A 21,009-nucleotide genomic window follows, 5' to 3' on the forward strand; every position below is an offset into this window, starting at 1 on the left:
GGTGGCCCCTCTATGAGTACCATCACAGTGAAGACATATTTCACAGAAGAGGTGGCCCCTGTATGAGCACCATCACAGTGAAGACATATTTCACAGAAGAGGTGGCCCCTCTATGAGCACCATCACAGTGAAGACATATTTCACAGAAGAGGTGGCCTCTCTATGAGTACCGTCACAGTGAAGACATATTTCACAGAAGAGGTGGCCCCTTATGAGCACCATCACAGTGAAGACATATTTCACAGAAGAGGTGGCCCCTCTATGAGTACCATCACAGTGAAGACATATTTCACAGAAGAGGTGGCTCTTCTATGAGCACCATCACAGTGAAGACATATTTCACAGAAGAGGTGGCCCCTCTATGAGCACCAAGACAGTGAAGACATATTTCACAGAAGAGGTGGCACCTCTATGGGCAGAGTCACAGGGAATGCATATGTTGTGAAGGGAATATTTACCTCCAGTTGCGTATTCTCACTGAAGATGTAATTCAGGGAAGAATTAGTCCCCTGTGTGCATACAAAAGGGAAGACATATTAAGTACTAGTCATTATCATGGGTTCACAGTGCAGGCATACTTCATGGAAGTAAAGGTGCTACATATAAACAATCCACTTCTTTCATGGACTAGCAGAATTGTAAGGAATGAGTTATTGGGTACAGTACACATGGAAGCAGCCTACTAAGGAGGTCTTTTTGACTTCCTCTTGGGATTAAGAGGCCGTAGTGTCATAACATAACTGGCCATGGATTACCATAGTAAAATAAGAATTAAGGCACAGTTTCACTTGCTCAGAACCTGTGTGCCCATTAGATGGACTTGAATGGTCAATTGCAGTTACAGAGAGAACCATAAGTTTAAGACACAGGTCTTATGTAGAAGACTAAAGTCCCTATTCTGTTACTCTGTCTCATATAATTTATTGAGAGGAGACTTATGCCTGACCTACAAGGCATTCTCTGATCCAGCCATGATGAAAGTGTTACATATTCACAAGATAAATTATACAAGGGTTATGCATTTCATGGACATTAACCTTATTGGTAACAATAACAGAATTTGCCGGAGAGATGGATTTGTATCCCAAAGGCTACCTCATCTATGGAATAAACTTCCCATCTTTATAAAACAAAGCCCATCCCACACTCTCTTCAAAAAGAATTTGGGTAAAAGGATAGGAAACTGTAAATTCAGTCCTGGGATACTGCCCATGACCCTTATCTGGGGAAGTAAGACAAAATGTTGTCATATCATGGGTGTTATTGGCTAGGCTTGTAAAGGCTCTTTTGGCGTTAGCCTAGTAATCACCTATGGACCTATGAAATAAGCTGTAAGTAAAGGCAGCAGATGTGAGACTAGGGAGTCCCCTGAAAAATAAGTCTACAAGCCATGCTCACCTTTGTTCTGTGTAGAAGGCTACAATGACCCAAGCAAGAGTTAATGTCTGAAAGTATCATTTCAGTGTTTTTTTTCATGTTGTTGCTTTTGTTACTGTATGTATTACAAACATTTGTGGATTTTTTTCATTGATATTCTTTTTTTCTGTTACAGTGTGATGGTGTTTCAGTTCCCCTACCCACTTTACAAGGTATAGCTGTTCTGAACATTCCCAGCTATGCCGGTGGAATAAATTTTTGGGGTGGCACCAAGGAAGACAGTGTGAGTACAAAACTTTTTTCTTTACAAGGAAAATTAATTCAGTGATGACACCTTAAAGGAAACCTGTCAGTAGTCTGATATCTAAGGAAGGCCCTGCTGTTTTATGCTGATGTTTATTTTCTCCTGGTTGTATATGTATTTTGATGGTGTGGGGTTGTAGTTTATTCCTTTCCCAGCAGAATGAAAATATATGCTACTGATGTAGTTGCACCAAAGGTTTCCATTTAACACCTTTGAGCCTTTACTGCTGCGTAAGTCTCATCACAGTCTCCCACAATGCAATGGTACTTTACCCACGCTTTGATGTATTAGACTGTGCAAGAGCAATACTTCCATGTGCAGCAAAAACAGTCATTCCATAAGTAATTTTAAATATCATCTGCACATTATCTTGTTAGATTTGCAGCATCTGTTTCACTTTTAACAAGAAATGTTGCCTCTGCATTAAAATATCAGAATAAACAAGTGATATTCACAAATATAGCCAGTACTAATAGGCATGATTTTTATACAAATGGCTTTTGGGGTGGCAGTGATAGGGAAGACACACACTGCCCTTTACAAAAGTAGCTCAGATAGATCAATTACTGCCCTGTCTTGTATGGACATAATCAGCTGTCCTTTTGTAGCTATAATTATTCATTTTTGGGCATATGAACTTTCCCTTCACATCCTTCTGTGCCTAACAGCACCATTGATTTCTTGGAAATTAAATTGAAGTGTCAGAGACAGTGCTGGAGCCAGAGAGAGAGATCTGTAACATAAATGCGACATCCAGCCATGTCTGACTACACCCCATTCTGTAAGCAATCCAAAAGATGCAGGAAGTAGAAAATGTCTCTGTGTCCGAATCCTGTATCTATTTTATTACCTTAGTGAGATAAAACTCCAGCAACACATTAGTAGTTAAATAGCTTAAAATGAATTCTCCAGTTTCTCTGCCCATCATGTTGGTTACCTTTTGTTTGTGTTAAGAATATCTCCACAATAACGAATAAGTATGACTACACAGTTTCTGCAGGCAAGAGTTTATTTATCCTGGAGCAGCAAACACTACTCTATTTTGAAAAGCCAGAAACACAGGTTTGAGGCAGTTTGAGATATGTCCACACGGAATATGAAGTTTGCTTTTAAATGAATATATTAACCGTACTACATGTGCTCAGATAGTGAATCATAAAGTGCAGTGGATTAGCAAGGGGGAAGTAAGGATAGCTATGAAGAGGATGAAGAATGGAAAGGCTGTTGGCCCAGATGATATACCTGTGGAAGCATGGAGGTGTTTAGGTGAAATGTCAGTGGAGTTTTTAACTAGATTGTTTAATGAAATCTTGGAAAGTGAGAGGATGCCTGAGGAACGGAGAGAAAGTGTTTTGGTACCGATTTTTAAGAATAAGGGTGATGTACAGAGATGTAGTAACTACAGAGGGATTAAATTGATCAGTCACAGCATGAAGTTATGGGAAAGAGTAGTGGAAGCTAGGTTAAGAAGGGAGGTGATGATTAGTGATCAGCAGTATGGTTTCATGCCAGGAAAGAGTACTACAGATGCCATGTTTGCTCTGAGAGTGTTGATGGAGAAGTACAGAGAAGGTCAGAAGGAGTTGCATTGTGTCTTTGTGGACTTAGAGAAAGCATATGACAGGGTGCCTAGAGAGGAGTTGTGGTATTATATGAGAAAGTCAGGAGTGTCAGAGAAGTATGTAAGGGTGGTACAGGATATGTACGAGGGTAGTGTGACAGCGGTGAAGTCTGCGGTGGGATTGATGGATGCATTTAAGGTGGAGGTGGGATTACATCAAGGATCAGCTCTGAGCCCTTTCTTACTTGCAATGGTGATGGATAGGTTGACAGACGAGATCAGACAGGAGTCCCCGTGGACTATGATGTTTGCAGATGACATTGTGATCCGTAGTGAGAGTAGGGAACAGGTGGAGAAGAATCTGGAGAGGTGGAGATATGCTCTAGAGAGAAGAGGAATGAAGGTCAGCAGGACTAAAACAGAATATATGTGTGTGAATGAGAGGGAAGATAGAGGAATGGTGAGGATGCAAGGAGTAGAGGTGGCGAAGGTGGATGAGTTTAAATACTTGGGATCAACAGTTCAGAGTAATGGTGAGTGTAAAAGAAAGGTGAAGAAGAGAGTACTGGCAGGCTGGAGTAGGTGGGAGAAAAGGGTCAGGAGTGATTTGTGACAAACGAGTACCAGTCAGAGTGAAAGGGAAGGTCTGTAAGAGGGTAGTGAGGCCAGCTATGTTATATAAGCTAGAGACAGTGGCATTGACAAAAAGGCAGAAGTCAGAGCTGGACATGGCAGAGTTAAAGATGTTAAGATTCGCACTGGGTGTGACGAGGGTGGACAGGATTAGGAATAAGTATATTAGAAGGTCAGACCAGGTTGGAAGGTTTGGAGACAAAGCCAGAGTGGCAAGATTATGTTAGTTTGGATATGTGCTGAGGAGGGGTGCAGAGTATATTGGGAAAAAGATGCTAAGGATGAAGCTGCCATGTAACAGGAAAAGAGGAAGGCCTAAGATAAGGTTTATGGATGTGGTGAGAGAGCTTTTGCCGATGGTTGGTGTGACATAGCAAGATGCAGAGGACAGGAAGAAATGGAAACAGATGATCCGCTGTGGCGACCCCTAATGGGAGCAGCCGAAAGGAGAAGAAGAAGAAGACTACATGTGCTCTGAAAGAAAGACGGTGTCAGTGGCACATCAGGTAGCACACTCACCTTTCATTCGGAAGGCTGTGGGTTCTATTCCTACATTAGGTCGATTAAAAGGGGTTGCTGTACTCCTAAGTGTATCATTCTTCAGATTGGATGTTAAAGTGAGGTCCCATCTGCTTGAGTTGGTGGTAGCTCAGGTGGATATAAAAGATTCTATGGCAACTGCCAAAAAGAGAAGGGAAGTTTTTAACGAACTGGCCAAATTTCCCCTAGTAGTTTAAATACCACCTTTGGCTACTAGCACAGTGGGACTAACCTAGTCACATAAAATAAAATGTTCTGCACCATAGAACTATTTGAGAAGTGTACACTTAGTGTAACCCCTGTATTATCAATGTCAGTGAATGACCAGCAGTGGACATTAAAGACGTGATAAAGGGTACTGTCGTGCTACAATTCTGTTCTTGAAAGCTGTCTGGTTGTTATGGTGACCAAACTACTTAAAATATCATTAAGATTTCCTCACACTCCCTGGGTTGAGTGCCTCAAATTCCTGGGGGAACTGGAAGGATAAAACTGGGGCTGGTGATTACACTCTGAGGGAGGAAAGTGAATTAAGGAGAGCTAGAATTCAAGTTAGAAGCTGTCAGGTAAAAAGCAAGGAGGCAGCTCCCTCAGTTAAATAATATGCTTCTTTGTTTTTGAAGAAAGTCACAACTTAGATAAAGTTATTTGCTAAGAGAAGCCCTGTTGTGTAGACTGTATATGTGGTGTATTTGTGTATGCTTATATACAACTCTCTTGTAGGTGCTACTAATTACCTTGGCTATAAAGCAGAAATTTCTGGAAGAATTGGCATGCTGAGAAGTAGTGCTCACCCACATGTTAAAATGTGTACAAACTGTCTTTGAGTAATTCAGCAAGAAACTACAATTGAGAAAGTAGTGCCTCTCGCTTATTTAAGCATGATTTTCTTATAAGTTTATGGGTAAGAACTAGGATAGATGCCCCTTGTGGGTCATTTTAACCTTAGCCAACGTATCTTTTTGTGCTCAAAGTAACTTATCCCATTTGGTTATACATTGTCTTTACCCATCCCATGGTCAATAATTATATATTACTCATAATAAGAATAGCAGGGATCATATCATAGATAATTTGGGAATATGTTCGGCATAAACCCTTGAATAGCTAAATATCATAGGGAAAACATCCATACGGGACATTACTGAACATGCGTAATTTCAAAAATAAATTCATTGAATGACCATAGTTGACCAACAACCAGGAAGTAATGCGATGTATATGTAAATAAAGGAAAACTCTTAAATTTTCACTATTCCCCACTGTAGTGTGATTTTAGAGTTGGCATATATATATATATATATATATATATATATATATATATATATATATATATATATATATATATATATTGGCCAACTATGGCCGTTCGATAAATTTATTTTCGCAGTTACTCATTTTCGGTAATGTTCCATATTGATGTTTTCCATATGATATTTAGCCGTTCAAGGGTTTATGTTTTCGATAACTGAACATAAACCGAGATAATTTGAGGGGACCCATGCATGGGATAAAGCATTTTGGAGTTGCCTTTGTCCATTAGTAGTACAGGGGGCAGTCCTGGGGTAAATTTTCTGTTTCTCTTCTATAGATTCAAGTTGCACTTGAACATATATAGGACTGCACTTTGATTTATGTGAATGGGGCATCTGTTCGAGAGCACTGGTATCTTCTGCAAGATATACCTCTCCCTCCAAACTATTCTACTGATATTGCACAACAGGTTTAGATCCCTAGACTGAGTAATTCTGATGGCATTTGACTTGCTGATGTGCAGTAAATCTGTCAGTATTGGGACAGAGGATGCCTTGTATGTCAGACTCAGGTCATCTCTTAATAGTCTGTAGGATACTGACTTCAGTGACAGGGCTTTGAGTTGTCCATGTAGTACTTGTTCTTTAGGCCTTGTGTCCTTTTAGTAAGGTACATCTTGCAGGCATTCCAGTTGTTGCATGCAACTGGACAGATACATGTCAAAGGGGGCATTGTTTTCAATGAATGGCTTAATGAGGGCTCAGTAAAGGGGGACAATGACACCCCTAGATCTACACACAATCCCTTTGTTTATAAACTGTGCAGTATATAAGGACTTTCTTACAACAATAGACACACGTTGGTTAAAAGTTAGGTTACTGTCCACAGAAGTTCCTAAACCCCTGAACAACTGTGTCAACCCTTATGTGGGGAGCTTAGAGCAGCCTATCTATCCCTGGAGGAGTGTTCCCAGCACAAGAATCTGGCCGTTTTGAGCCAATTTCTAGCTCTTTCAAGTCCCCCTGTATAAAACCCGCTTTGGCACGGTTTTTGCGCTTGTTACTACTCAGCCAAGCTCCTCATGGTCCTGCAGAGTGGTGCTAGCAGCAGAAAGGCTGAAAGAGCGACTGCTAACCTGATAAAAGTGTTTTTTTTCCTGCTACTACCTGGGTGACTGTTCGATCTAGCTAAACTGCAAGTATTTCTGCTTCTTGAACTGTTTTAAACTGTTTAAAGTTGTTTTTGCACCTGCACTTTTAAAGTTTGTCCTGTTTGTTGCGTTTACCTGTTGAGGCTACACACTCAAGTGCGCTAGACTGTGTTACATATTTATTGCATTTTCCTGCTGTTTGTTGCAAAAAAGAATAAAAAAACAAAAAAATTATCCTTGTTTCCCGTCTTTCCTGACCTAGAGTAGTCCAAATACAGGCTTTGCTGTATTCTGGACTTTTGGAAAGTTCCTGTGTTGCCCATTTCCTTTCTTGGATAAAGGGAGGCTTCTTTGTTCACCAGTGGCAGTGGGGAGCTGAGAGCAGCCTATCTATCCCTGGAGGAGTGTTCCCAGCACAATAATCTGGTAGTCTATTGGCGGTTTTGGGCCAATTTCTGGCTTTTTCAAGTCCCCCTGTATAAAACCCGCTTTGGCGCAGCTTTGCGCAACTTTGCGCATAGCGCAGCATCAGGCAGCTCCGCTTAATTGGGTTTAAACCATTCTCAGCTCCACAAAGTCTGCTATTCACTTTTTCCCTTAGAACTGATCTAGTTCTCATAACAAACACCCTATTCCTACGCTAAAGCCTGGCACTTGCTCAATAAAGCAATTATATAAGTCAGCACTAAAAAATTAAAAGCACTACACCCTCACAAACTCCCCTTGAGTACCTTGTTCCCCATTGGCCCTTTTTTTCAATTATAAAGGAATTCCCAATACTATTCTAGCATGTCCATAGGTCAGTTGTCAATCTGCTCTCCGGTCCAGCTGGTGAATCTGGGAATCTTGAGGCAATGTTACAACTGCCTCATGTACACAGACAACCCTCTCCTCCTCCCAACAAATTCCAACACATGTGAGAGATGCAACCATATAGCCAAACTGGAGGCTAAGCTCTCTCAACTCAGTACTGGCGTAACCAGTCAGGAGGAGAAGGAAACCACACTCACTACAATTCCAGTCTCACATAGACCTACCACGACAGCAAACCAAACACATAAACACACAAAAACATACTCGGAGGCTCTAAATAAAAATCTGCCTAAGCAGCAGAGACCTCCAAAGCAGACACCCAAGCAACTGCTACCCCAAAACAAAACACATGCAACACATAGCTCACAAAGCCAGTGTGCCGAACAGTCATAGCCCTTAAGGCTAAACAACACACCTGATACACTTGTAATAGGTGACTCTGTCGTCAGGCACACTGACGTCCCGCTCACCAGGCTGAACAAGGAGAAGGTCATGGTGAGCTGCCTGTCGGGTGCTAGGATCAGTCACATAACACAAGCACTCAGGTCACTCCAAGGCAAGTACAAATATGACTCATTGTCCATGCTGGTGTGAATGACCTGAGACGTACCTCCCTGGACTACATGAAAAGAGACATAGAGGAGTTCTCTGAGCATGTAGCCCAGGCCAGTATGACCCTGACCTTGAGTAGGATCTTACCCTCACCAAGAATGATGCCACAATATGAAGACAAGATGATCAATTTCAACAATTGGCTTAAGTATTGGTGTCATTCAAAGGGGATCCAATGCCTGTCAGCCTGGGATGACATGCTCGACAAGCCACGATGCTTCACTAGGGACGGCTTGTACCTGTCACCCCTGGGCTTTCGGATATTGGCAAAGGCTCTTGCCACCTCCCATAGTGCCTTTTTTAGGCAAGGCTCAAAAGACAAACCCACCTCCATAGGTATCACAAGGGATAAGAAACTAAGAGTAATGCTATTCAATGCCAGAAGTCTAAACCTCAAGATGCACGCACTCAAAACTCTCCTTAGCATGGATAACATCGATATCTGTGCAGTAACAGAAACCTGGTTCAAGGCTCCCGAGAGCACCCCAGCACTATTAGGTTATACCTCATACCATGCTTTTCGGCCCCAAAACTTGGACCGAACCACAAAAGGAGGGGGAGTATCAATATTCGTCAAAGATACCCACACCTCCAGGTTGGTGGCACAGCACGAAGCATCAGAGACTATCCATGTGCAACTAACAGTGGGTAAAACTGCCTTCCAGTTTATAGCCTGCTACAGACCACCCTCCCAAACCCAGGAACCCCACTCGGCCTTCCTGAGAACACTGGAAAATATGAAGGTCTCTCCAAACACCATTATATTGGGTGACTTCAACTACCCAAACATAGACTGGGAGCATTACTCTAGCTCCAACACCCTAGCCCAAAGGTTCCTAGAATTTATAAACTCAAATGCTATGGAACAACTTGTTACCACTCCCACAAGAGGGGAAAACATACTGGACCTGATCATCACCAACATGGGGGCTCTATGCTCCAGACCAGAAGTGTATCCCTCACTGGTAAGATCAGACCATAAACTAATCTCACTGGATATTCACATCCCGACCCGACCCCCTGCCCAGAAAACCACAGTGAAAAACTTCTCTAAAGCAAATTTCACACTCCTCAAAACCGAGGTGGAATCCTTCAAAGCCCCCGGGTCTGTGGAAAATATGGCCCAGACCGCAGAATCCTTTATAAACGCATTCTATGAACACCTTCAGGAATGCATGGATCATGCAATCTCAAATAAAACCAAGACCTAATCCTCCAAAGGCAGACATCCTGTCTGGTGGACCCCAGCCATAAACAAACTATACAATATAAGGAGGAAGCTACTACATGATATAGCAAAATCCAAAAAAGGGAAGGCATCTCTGATCAGTATTAGCAAAAAACTACGGGCACTCATAAAATCGTCTAAGGCCAGCTTCGAGAGAAAAATTGCACAGGACACTAAGGATAATCACAAGGCTTTCTTTAGTTATGTTAGGAACCTGGGTGGGAATTCCCAGATATGCTCAGAATTAGTCCAAAATGACAAAAAATACACCAAACCCACAGACATTGCCAACATTCTAGCTGACAGGTTCAGCGCAAACGTCTCCCCCCCCTCCCCACCAAAAGGGCAAATATCTATCCCAGCAGAGTGCTGCCCCCCTGACATCTTAGATGCTCAGGTAAGAGCCGCCCTCTCCAAAGCAAAAAAACACAGCATCAATGGGACCAGACGGTGTCCCGGGCTGCATCCTACATGAACTCCAAGAAGAGCTAAACCCAAACATAAAACTACTGTTCAGTCTCAGCCTTACTACAGGATATGTACTCAAAGAGTGGCGTACAGCAACAGTGGTCCCTCTCCACAAAGGTGGTGCCTCAACGGATCCTGGAAACTATCGCCTCATAAGCCTGACTAGCTTGGGCTGCAAACCTATGGAAAGGATCATCATGGACCTCATAAATAAAAATATTGGGGATCTACAGACACTGGATCCTACCCAGTTCAGCTTTGTTAAGGGCAGATCCTGCCTATTAAACCTGGTTGGTTTCTTTGAAACAGTCACCAAGGCCATTGACGAGGGGAAGGTGGTCCACACAGCCTACCTGGACCTCGCAAAAGCCTTCGATACAATACCCCACTTGGGCATTATAGATAAGCTCACCAGCTTAAATATAAACCCCTATGTCACCAGATGGGTTGCAAACTGGCTCAAGGACAGAACCCACATGGTTAGAATTGCTGGAGCCATGTCAGACTCCAAACCAGTTACAAGTGGCGTCCCACAAGGCTCAGTCCTGGGACCTCTCTTGTCCGGTATATATTTCTCGGAGGTACAGGCCAACACGGAAGGACTGTGGCTGACCAAGTTCGTAGATGACTGCAAACTGGGCGCCATAATCGACTCTCCAGCCGACACAAGCATCCTACAAAAGGGTCTCATAGAAACAGACAACTGGTGCCAGAGCCATGGCCTCAAGCTAAATGCCAAAAAGTGTATAGTCATCCCCTTTGGCAAAAACAAAGTGCCCACAAATTACCACATAGGTGGTAATCCATTAAGTACGGAGGAAGTAATTAGGGATCTGGGGACCCAAGTTGATAGCAATCTCTCATTTGAAAACCACGTGGCCAAAGTGGTTAGAAAAACATTTTATATAGCCCACCTAATCATGAAGGGATTCACATCTAGATCAGGGGAGGTCATCGTGCCTCTTTACTCATCCCTCATCAGGCTCATAATTGAGTACAATGCCCCTTTTGGGATGTACCTTACCAGACACCTGCAGCAACTGGAAAGACCCCAAAAGTACCTCACCAAGAGGATCAAAGGGCTCAAACAGATGCCATATGCTGCCCGGTTAAAGAAACTCCAGCTCTACTCAGTGGCATACCGCCTGCTCAGAGGCGATCTGTGCCTGATGTATAAAGCCATGTCCAACCCAGAATTAATGGACATGCTGCACCTCAGAAATTCCAAATCCCATCGAGCTATGCACTCAAGAGACTTGAACCTCAGCACTGAAATACATAGGACATGCTGGAGGGACAGATTCATAACCCAGAGGCTCCCTTCACTCTGGAATAAAATCCCAGTCCAGGTTAGGTAGAGTCCCTCATTGACTCTCTTCAAGAGGAATCTTGTTGAGTGGATGGGAGATCGTAGGTTTACCCCTGGTATCACTTCTGTGTCACTGTTAGACAGAGGCACAGTATACTAACCTCGAAAAAGGGCATAGCAAAATTCATTTAAAATGGGTGGCAAAAGCCAAACACACTCTGGCTAGGCTTATAAATGCCCTAGGGCAGATAGCCTAGTATGAACCTATGGGCATATTGTCAATGTGGAAGTTCCCTAGGGTAGATGACTTCCCAAAGGATGCAATAATGCATTTTTTAGCATTTAGTTTCAGTCCATGATTTTAGCACCATTTGTTTTTTTGTTTGTTTGTGTTTGTTTTTGTTTTTTTTTTTTTTTTGGGACAGATCTTCCTACAAGATAGCTATGTTATTTGGGTTTTCAGTGTCTGCTCCTAGCTTGCAGTCATTTGCAAACTGAGGCAATCAGAGCTTTTTGATATTGGCTTTTACTTCAGAAAAGTAGATGCTAAACAGGAGATGAACCAAAATGAACCCTGGGGGATGCTGCTGGTGACTGGTTTCTTTGAGGAGGTAACGTCTCCTATTTTAATTTCCTGCATCCTATCAAGTGGGTAACAGAGCAGCTTATTTCTAGTTTATTTAACATTTCTCCTTTGCCTGAGTGGGGGATTGTGTCAAAGGCCATGTTGAGGTATGCGGTATGTACTACTTTGCCTTCATCCACTGCTTTGGTGACCTTTTCAAAAAATCCACCAGGTTTAGTAAGCATGACCTGCCCGTGATGAATCCAAACTGAGATGGTCCAGTGATTGGAGGTTCTCTTGCATGTGAGGCTGGTCAGACTAAGGATGTGTGGAAGGTCCTCCCTTATGCAGGTGAATGAATGTAGTTATTCTCCATTCACTTGGTACAAAACCTGTATGGAGGCTGAGCTTGAACAGTGTTGTTAGGGGTGTGGCTGAGACTGGACAGTGTTGTTTGGGGTGTAGTTAAATCAAGCTTCATGCTACTTTTAAGATGCAGCCAGGTATATTGTCAGGTCTCATCAATGCACTATTTTTAGCTTTTGATAGCACATATAGGACTTGGTCTTGTGTAATAACCAAATGCATGCCAGTTTAAATTTTTTCACTATTTAATCCTCTTAACTTGAATGGATTAACTTTGCAAGTGGATTACTTACTGTACTTTGAAGCCACCTGCTTAAACCACGACCCTTCCTTTATTCAACAGGTTCTGAACTTATTTCCTGGTACTTGCTGTATTTCCTGTTTTAATATAAAAGTCATGTGTCATCTGAATCACCAATGATTTCACTGAAATGTTGGCTGTAGTATGAAAGGGAATGTATCAGAGATTTTAGAAGTCTGTAAAATATGTAAGCTGTTGACAGAATAGTAGACGAATGCATCTGCAATGAAACACATTCTTATGCTGGAGGAACTGGTAAAAATGTCTCAAAAGACATAGGACCACCAACAGGTAGATGATGGAAGAAATAGAGAAAAACAGATGAGTGAACCAGGTATGCAGTCTGTTGATGTGCAGTACTGCAAGACGACGACAGTGAGATGCAGTTTGTGGCATGCGCAAGAAGATGAAGCAACTAGCAGTTAGCACGGAAGATTAAAGCAATGTACTGTTAACTATCTCCTGTATTCCAGGGTTTGATTTTGTTAGCCTTTGTTCACCTACTTTGTGATTCTAAGCAATTCATTTAACCAGACAATGCTCTGGGACAATTGGAGAATTGGGCTAGACTACTCGGTAGTCTCCTAGACTGCATGCCTAGAACGGGTCTATGTTCGCTCATTGAATAAAATTAACATTGAACTGCTAATACTCCAACATTAAAGCTCAGACTTTAATATTACTGAAGACATTTATTTTCGAAAATAAAATCATCGAATGGCCATAGATAAATTATATGTTAGCATCTCTCAGTCTGGTATTTCTGTTTACGTGCTTTGTCTTTTATTGCACTGTGATTGAGATTACTGGAGTGTTGATCTAGTTTGTTGTTTTTTCAAAATCAAAGCTCTCAATCTACATACCTTTTAAATGCTATCAAGTAGACGTCCATATTTGCTGAGTTTCTTGAGAAGGCCACCAGCATTTGGAATTCCCAGCAAGGTGGAAGATGGTTCATGAAAATAAAACGTTGTTGCTGTAGACGAAGAATGTATTGGTCAATGGCTGCATAACATTTGTGGAGAACTGTCATAGACTTTCCCGTATTGGTCAATGGCTGCATAACATTTGTGGAGAACTGACATAGACTTTCCTGTATTGGTCAATGGCTGCATAACATCTGTGGAGAACTGTCATAGACTTTCCCGTATTGGTTAATGGCTACATAACATTTGTGGAGAACTGTCATACACTTTCCCGTATTGGTCAATGGCTACATAACTTTTGTGGAGAACTGTCATAGACTTTCCCATATTGGTCAATGGCTACATATCATTTGTGGAGAACTGTCATAGACTTTCCCAGTCTCAAGTAATCTCTTTATTTTGCACAGGATTCAATAGCTACAAATCCGAATAGACAAAGTTTGTTTCCCCAACAGAAAACAAAGGATGTTCTTCGTCTCACATTGCTGCAGTCATAACCTGTGGGTAGTCCGCTGTCCTCGGTTGGCCCGAATACCAAAGAGTTAGGCTGGCGTCGGTCATGGGCGCCCGGAGCTGACGTCAGTACGTAGTAGTACTTAAGCGCATGACCGACGCCATATTCTCAGTCTTTCTTGCCGCGTGGTCCGAAGCAGAAGCAGCATTTGCAAGTGCCGTTCGGCGTTCTGAAATTTTCAGTTATCGAGTTTCAGACTGAAGACCAAGTTGGGCTAAGTACCCCGTTTGTCTTTTCTTGCCTCAGTTAATCCGGATGTCAGAAAAAGTTAATAATTGTATTTCTTGTGGGAAACAGATACCTCATAGGGACTATCACTCTCTGTATTCCTTGCTTGGGGCCTGAACACGACGTAGTCGGGTGTCGCTTTTGCGCTAGATTTAATAAGCGCACCATTAAACGAAGATTAGACTGTGCCAGGCTTGTTTTCGGTAAGCGGTGTAACTACAACATGCCGTCGGATCCTCCGACGCCCGCTACCGCTAAAAACGTAAAGATAAATCTTTAAGGTCTAAACCGGAGGAGTCGTCCGTTGCGGACGCCGGTTCTATGGAACCTCCGGTTGAATCTGTGGATCCGGCCGAGGTCTCGGCTGAATCACAGGGGGAACCTTTACTTTTGCAGGAGTTGGCCTCTCAGGAGTTAGGCCAGGCCGAGGGTGCTTCTCAGGTATCTGTAGTTCCATCCTTACAAAAGGTTATTAGGCCTTCTACCTCAGTGGCCAAAGGCCATGCTAAGGCTAAACCTGGTCTTACTGGTACTGGCCATAGCCCTAGTTCTTCAGCTTCAGTTCCTAAAAAACATATGTTGAAAATGGCAGAGGATTTGATTACTTTGATCAGGGGATCTTTGCCCCCACCAGAGAAGAGGCCTAGGGTGGAGACAGAATTAGAGGGAATGGAGCATTCTTCAGACTACTCTGAGTCCTCAGCTGAGGATATTCAGGATTACCCTCCCTATTCAGATTCGGATGCAGAGGATTCCTGTCCTTCTGCTTCTCCTCCAGAGGATTTTTCCTTTTCTGAAACTTTACATTCCATGAGGGAACATTTCAAGTGGGAAGGTCAGGATTTTTCAGATTCTCGAAAAAGGCTTAGGGAATTTTTGTTTTTACCACAACATAGGCCTCTGGCTATTCCCCCTGTCTTAGATGTTGTTCAGGATGTTTTTTCTGAAGCTTCACTTAATCCTGATTCTTTACCCCCTGCTCCTGTCAAGCCAAACAGATATTACAGAGTTCCAGAAGCACATAAATATTTGTATAAGAGTCCTAGATCTGACCCAGAAACTATTATTCAAGGGCCGAAGGGTGTCAGGGCTTCTATGGTTAAGAATCCAGTTCCTTTGGATAAAGATTCTAGAGTGTTGGATAGGTGGGGGAAAAAAGTGTACACCTCTTCTACGTTAGCTATGAGGGCTTTAAATTGCCAGTTTCATATGCTGAAGTATCAGAACTTTTTGTTAGGCCAATTGAAATCTAAGGTGGATGCTTTATCTGAGGGTATAGAGTGTAAGGAATTGCAGGAGCTGGTTCATGCTTCAGACCAAGTTGGAAAACATTCTTTGCAGTGTGGTTTCGATGCTCTTCAGGCTTCATCTAGGGTGGCTGCTACTGGTTCAGTTATTCATAGACATGCCTGGCTTAAGGATCAAAATTTGTCAGAGCATGTTAAAGCTCGGATTTTGGATGCTCCTCTTCAATCTGAAGTTCTTTTTGGTTCTCCTGTGGAGTCAGTTTTGAAAAAGATGGAAGATAAAGCTAAGTCTATGCAGACGGTCAAGGATTTTTTGCAGGTGCAGCCCCCTAAGTTTAGCAGGAATTGGCCTGCTAGAGGATGGTCCTACCCTTCTTCAGATTTTCAGTCTAAGGGCAGGTCTAGACGTGGTAGAGGCAGGGCTCACGCTCAGGGTTCTTTCAGACCTAGGACTTGGAGTTCTCCTGCACAGTCTTCTGGTGAGGGCAGGGGTCAGCCTTTTCGTAAATAGACCCAATGACCTGTATTTTCAGCTGCCAGATCCTTCTTTTCTGGCAGCTCCTCTAGGAGAAAAGTTGCCACTTTTCAAACAAAACTGGCATTTGGTCACCCAGGACAAATGGGTGTTGGAAATAATAAATCAAGGTTACAAGTTTTACTTTCACACTTTTCCTCCTTTCAAAGGCATGCCAGATGTACCTCCTCAGCAAAGGCTGGAGGCTCAGGAGCAAATTTATTTGCTTTTACAGATGGGAGCTATCCAGGTGGTACCTCCGTCAGAAGTAGGCCTAGGTTTTATTCCCGTCTATTCCTAGTGCCAAATAAAGGAAACACTTGGAGGCCAATTCTGGATTTGTCCATTCTAAATACCTACCTAGACATTCCAAAGTTCAAGATGTTAACATTACAACAACTTCTGCCTATGCTAGGCAATGATCACTGGATGGTAACCCTGGATCTCAAAGAGGCCTATCTTCACATTCCTATCAGGCCCAGCTGCAGGAGATTCGTGCGTTTTCGGGCTGGTACTTCTCATTATCAATTCTCTGCATTGCCCTTTGGTTTATCTACTGCACCCAGGGTGTTCACAAAGGTCCTGGCTCCTGTGATAGCTTTCTTCAGACAGAGGGGAATACAAATTTATCCTTATCTGGACGATTGCCTGATTCTTGCTCAAGACAAAGACAAGTTACTTCAACATCTGCAGTATGTAATGGCAGTTTTAAGGTGCCTAGGGTATTCTGTGAACGAAATAAAGTCCAGTCTAGTACCCTCTCAGGATATGTGCTTTCTGGGTGTGAGACTGAATACAGCTTCTCAGATGGCTTTTCTGACCCTGGACAAACAAAGAACTCTTCACCTATACTTCCAGCAGTTATCCGTACTGTCCAGGCTGACTGCAAGGACAGTCCTTCAAGCCTTGGGGTTCATGGCATCTTGCATTCTAGTACTTCCCAATGCCAAACTGCATATGAGGAAGCTACAATGGTATCTCAAAACTGTATGGACTCAACACTGCCACGATTTGGACACTGTCATTCGGATAATACCTTGCATCCAGAAGGAATTCTTGTGGTGGGCGCAGGAATGTCACCTAAACAAGGGACTCTCTGTGACCCGACCAGAGGCGAGTCAGATCATAACGACAGATGCCTCGGACTTGGCTTGGGGAGCACACTTCAATGGGAAATGGATTCAAGACACGTGGCCTCCCAGACTACAGCATTTGCATATCAACATGAAGGAGATGTTAGCAGTCCAATTTGCCCTGATGGCCTTCAAGGACCTACTTCAACCAGGACAGGTGTTGATTCGAACAGACAACACAACAGTCATGTGGTACATCAACAAGCAGGGGGGAACCCATTCTTACCCTCTTTGCAGACAAGCAATGATATTGTGGGAGACTGCTCTGAGTTTGCACATCACTCTTCAAGCACGGTTTCTGCCAGGAGCACAGAACTCCCTAGCAGATGTATTGAGCAGACAAATTGTGGACCCCCACGAGTGGAAATTGGATCCTCAGGTATTCCAACAGTTGACAGTGGCTTGGGGAACTCCAGACATAGATCTGTTCGCTTCTCCACTAAATTTCCAACTACCAAAATTTTGCACAAAGATGTTTCACCCAAAAGCTTGGAAAGTGGATGCTCTATCTTTCAGTTGGAACAACCTTCACGTCTATGCTTTCCCTCCTCTGCCTCTCCTTCCCAAGGTACTCTTGAAAGTCAGGCGGGACAAGCCTTGCATGTTTCTAATAGCACCAGATTGGCCACGTCAGCACTGGTATCCTCTGCTGAGGAGTTTAATTCAGGAGCCTCCTTGGCCTTTGCCACAGATTCCTCACTTGTTGTCCCAGTCAAGCAATCATTTGCTCAATGTCAGGGTGCAGTCCCTGCATCTAACAGCCTGGCGTATTCTGTTTTAGAGCCTGTGGGGTCTCAGCTTCCTCAACAGGTTTTAGATGTCATTTTGGAAGCCAGGCGGCCCAGTACTAGAAATGTTTATGCTGATAAATGGAGGAGATTTTTTCTTTGAAGCACAGCAAAGGGCTTTGATGTCTCAGTACCTAATTTGAGTTTTACGCTACAGTACCTTACTGAATTACTAGACAAGGGTTTGTCATTTTCCTCTGTGAAGGTTCATGGTGCAGCCATTTCTGCTCACTATGATTGTGACCCTCCTTAATTTTCTCATCCTTTGTTTAAGCAATTCCTTAGAGGGGCAAAAAATATAAGACCCCCACGTAGAGCTCCTACTCCTTCCTGGGATCTCAATTTTGTGTTGGAGAAGCTTACTTTACCTCCTTTCGAACCTGCAGCTACGTCTGAGCTGAAGTTTTTGTCTTGGAAAACTGCTTTTTTGTTGGCCATTACCTCTGCTAGGAGGGTCTCTGAATTGCAGGCACTCATGGCAGTTGAACCTTTTCTGGTATTCCATAAGGATAGGGTGTCTTTGCGTACTAACCCTACTTTTATGCCTAAAGTGATTTCTAATGTGGCCTTGAACCAGTCTATTCATTTGCCTACTTTTTATGCTGATCCCCAAAATAAGGGGGAAAAAGTCTTGCATTCTTTGGACATTCACAGGCAGCTACGTTATTATTTGAGCAGAACTAAAGAGTTCAGGCAGACTCAACAGTTATTTATTTCTTTTGCTCTGGCTTCTCAAGGGAAAGCTGTTTCAAAGCAAACTATTTCTAAGTGGATTGGTCATTGTATTGCTTTTTGTTATTCTCATCATGGGAAGAATGTTCCTGCTGGGATCAGACCTCATTCCACTAGGGCTACTGCCACATCTACTGCCTTTTTGAGGGGGGGGTAGCTACTAAGGATATTTTGGAAGCAGCTACTTGGAGTTCAGTACACACTTTTACTAAGCATTACCATCTCCCTCTTTATTCCAAGTCCAGGGCTGGGTTTGCCACTGCAGTTTTACAGGGCATGTTAGCAGCTCCTAATGCTTTTTAGTTTGCCAGCCTCCCTTTTCCTCTGCTTTGGGATTCTACCCACAGGTTATGACTGTAGCAATGTGAGACGAAGAACATAGTACAGCTTTGTACCTACCATAAATGTAGATGTTCGAGGATCCACATTGCTGCAGTCCTATTTTCCCTCCCTCCTTCCCCTCTATTGTTTGGGGTTGCTGTTTTTTCCTTTGGGATAATTGTTATTTTCTCACTTGTGGTTGCTGGGTATTTACTATTTTGGCTCTGGCCTTTCCTTTTTAAGGCCTTCTGACATCTGGGGCAAGAAAGACTGAGAATATGGCGTCGGTCATGCGCTTAAGTACTACTACGTACTGACGTCAGCTCCGGGCGCCCATGACCGACGCCAGCCTAACTCTTTGGTATTCGGGCCGACCGAGGACAGCGGACTACCACAGGTTATGACTGCAGCAATGTGGATCCTCGAACATCTACATTTATGGTAGGTACAAAACTGTACTTTTTGCAGTTCCTCAGTTTCAGAAAGCTTTCCAGGCAACATGGTACATGCTCCTACCACTTTAAAGGATAGAAGTAACCCTGGGGGCTGTTAAGTAGTCAGTTAGTAGTTGCTCCTCAGGCAGCACTTTGATGGGTGGTGGGAAAATTTAGGCAGAGCACTGTCTATATAGCTTTTAAGAAGCCACAGTTTATATATAGTGTTTTTTCTGGCCCACTACAGTTACCAGCGTAGAAAGAATAGCCAGTAGTATTAGTTTCTGTCCTTAAGATGTGGTTTATTTACAGGAATAGTAAAAAGCATGCTTCCTTGCAGCAACTTTTAATGCTCTTTGATCCTTCACAAACTGGGTTTGTAGTAAAACAAGGCATTATTCCTTTTCACTACATTTATCCATTAGCTTAAAGGTTCAGTTCAAGTAGGTCAGGGACACATTCATCCTTCCCAGGCTCATAACCCTTTTGAGCTTCTGTTGCATATAATGTCAACCTACAGGTTAGGAATCTAACTCTTAGTAGGGAAAGTAACTCTACTATAGCCCCAAAGACAGCTGATTTCTATGAACTTCCTTCCCGTTTCAACGTATTTCCGTGGCTGAGTCCACAGCTTATCAGTCGCAATGTTACGTACATTAGAAAGAGGTTCAAGCAACCTTTCATTGTTGAACACATCAGATAATATTGACTGTCACTGTTTTTGCCTTTTGTCATGAACCTGTAACAATGATATAACTGATAGTTCTTATATGTTGTCAAAATCTTTGTCCCCGTATTTGACTTATTCTCCAATACGGGCATACAAATTTGTCAGAGGAAGACTGCTTACAGGTTATGAATCCTAAAGAGAATGCTGCAGCTAACCTTTGTCCCTGTCCCTCTTATTATAAATTCCTGCCCATTCATGTGGTGCCTTCCATGGCTTCATGACTCTGTGTGAAACAGTATTTCTTGTGGTCTATTTTGAATTGCTTTCCTTGCCAATGGAGCTGCCATGCTTCCTTCTCCTTAGTGGTGTCCTTTGTCAGTGTGGTTATAATCATTAATTTCATTAAATAATAAAATTAGAGAATCACATGACACAGCCTATCAGCTGAAATTAATAATAGATGTTACAACAATTATTTAAAAACAATATATTGCACAGTATAAAATAATTAATAATAAAAAATGTATTATGAAAATATTATATAAAAGAATAGATTATCTCAAAGACATCTGTTTTGAGTTTAAGGTAGGTTTTACGTCAGGGTCACTGACGGCATGTAAACAAATTATCCAGTCATACTCTTTGACCTCTAATAAATTGTTCTGAAGATGTACTGAAGACATATATGGACTTGGAAGACAGTGAGGACCATGACTACCAGAAATTTAAATCAGAACTTTTGAGAATGCTGGAGCACAGCACAGTTCCTTAAATTTCATAACTGAACATTCAGAATGAACAGACTGGTAAGGTCTCAAATTTTTAAAAATATGGCTAGAACCTCATGTAAATAATGTAATTAAAATTACAAGAACTCATGACTGTAAATGTATTTAAAAGGGCACTCCCTTCTTCTTCTTTTGGCTTTTGCGGATCACCTGTCTGCTCATGATTGGCAGTGTAGTTTTACGGTGTCGAGTTGCCAGCCCGGCACCCAACCTTCCACAGAAGGCACGCACAT

At 42.7% G+C, this 21,009-nt stretch overlaps 1 protein-coding gene across 3 annotated transcripts in view; it reads left to right on the forward strand.

Annotated features, from left to right (window-relative positions):
- LOC122789976 (diacylglycerol kinase delta-like) overlaps positions 1-21,009 on the forward strand; it is a 1,345,205-nt gene that overhangs the window by 1,237,881 nt on the left and 86,315 nt on the right. For all 3 annotated transcript variants that reach the window (XM_044057484.1, XM_044057483.1, XM_044057482.1), the window contains one exon: positions 1,553-1,660. In XM_044057484.1, coding sequence (XP_043913419.1) covers positions 1,553-1,660 — 108 coding nt within the window. The remainder of the gene's footprint in view (positions 1-1,552; positions 1,661-21,009) is intronic.

This window comes from Protopterus annectens, chromosome 15.part0, assembly GCF_019279795.1.
Source record: "Protopterus annectens isolate FY-2018-M chromosome 15.part0, PAN1.0, whole genome shotgun sequence".
Classification (NCBI taxonomy): Eukaryota; Metazoa; Chordata; order Ceratodontiformes; family Protopteridae; genus Protopterus; species Protopterus annectens.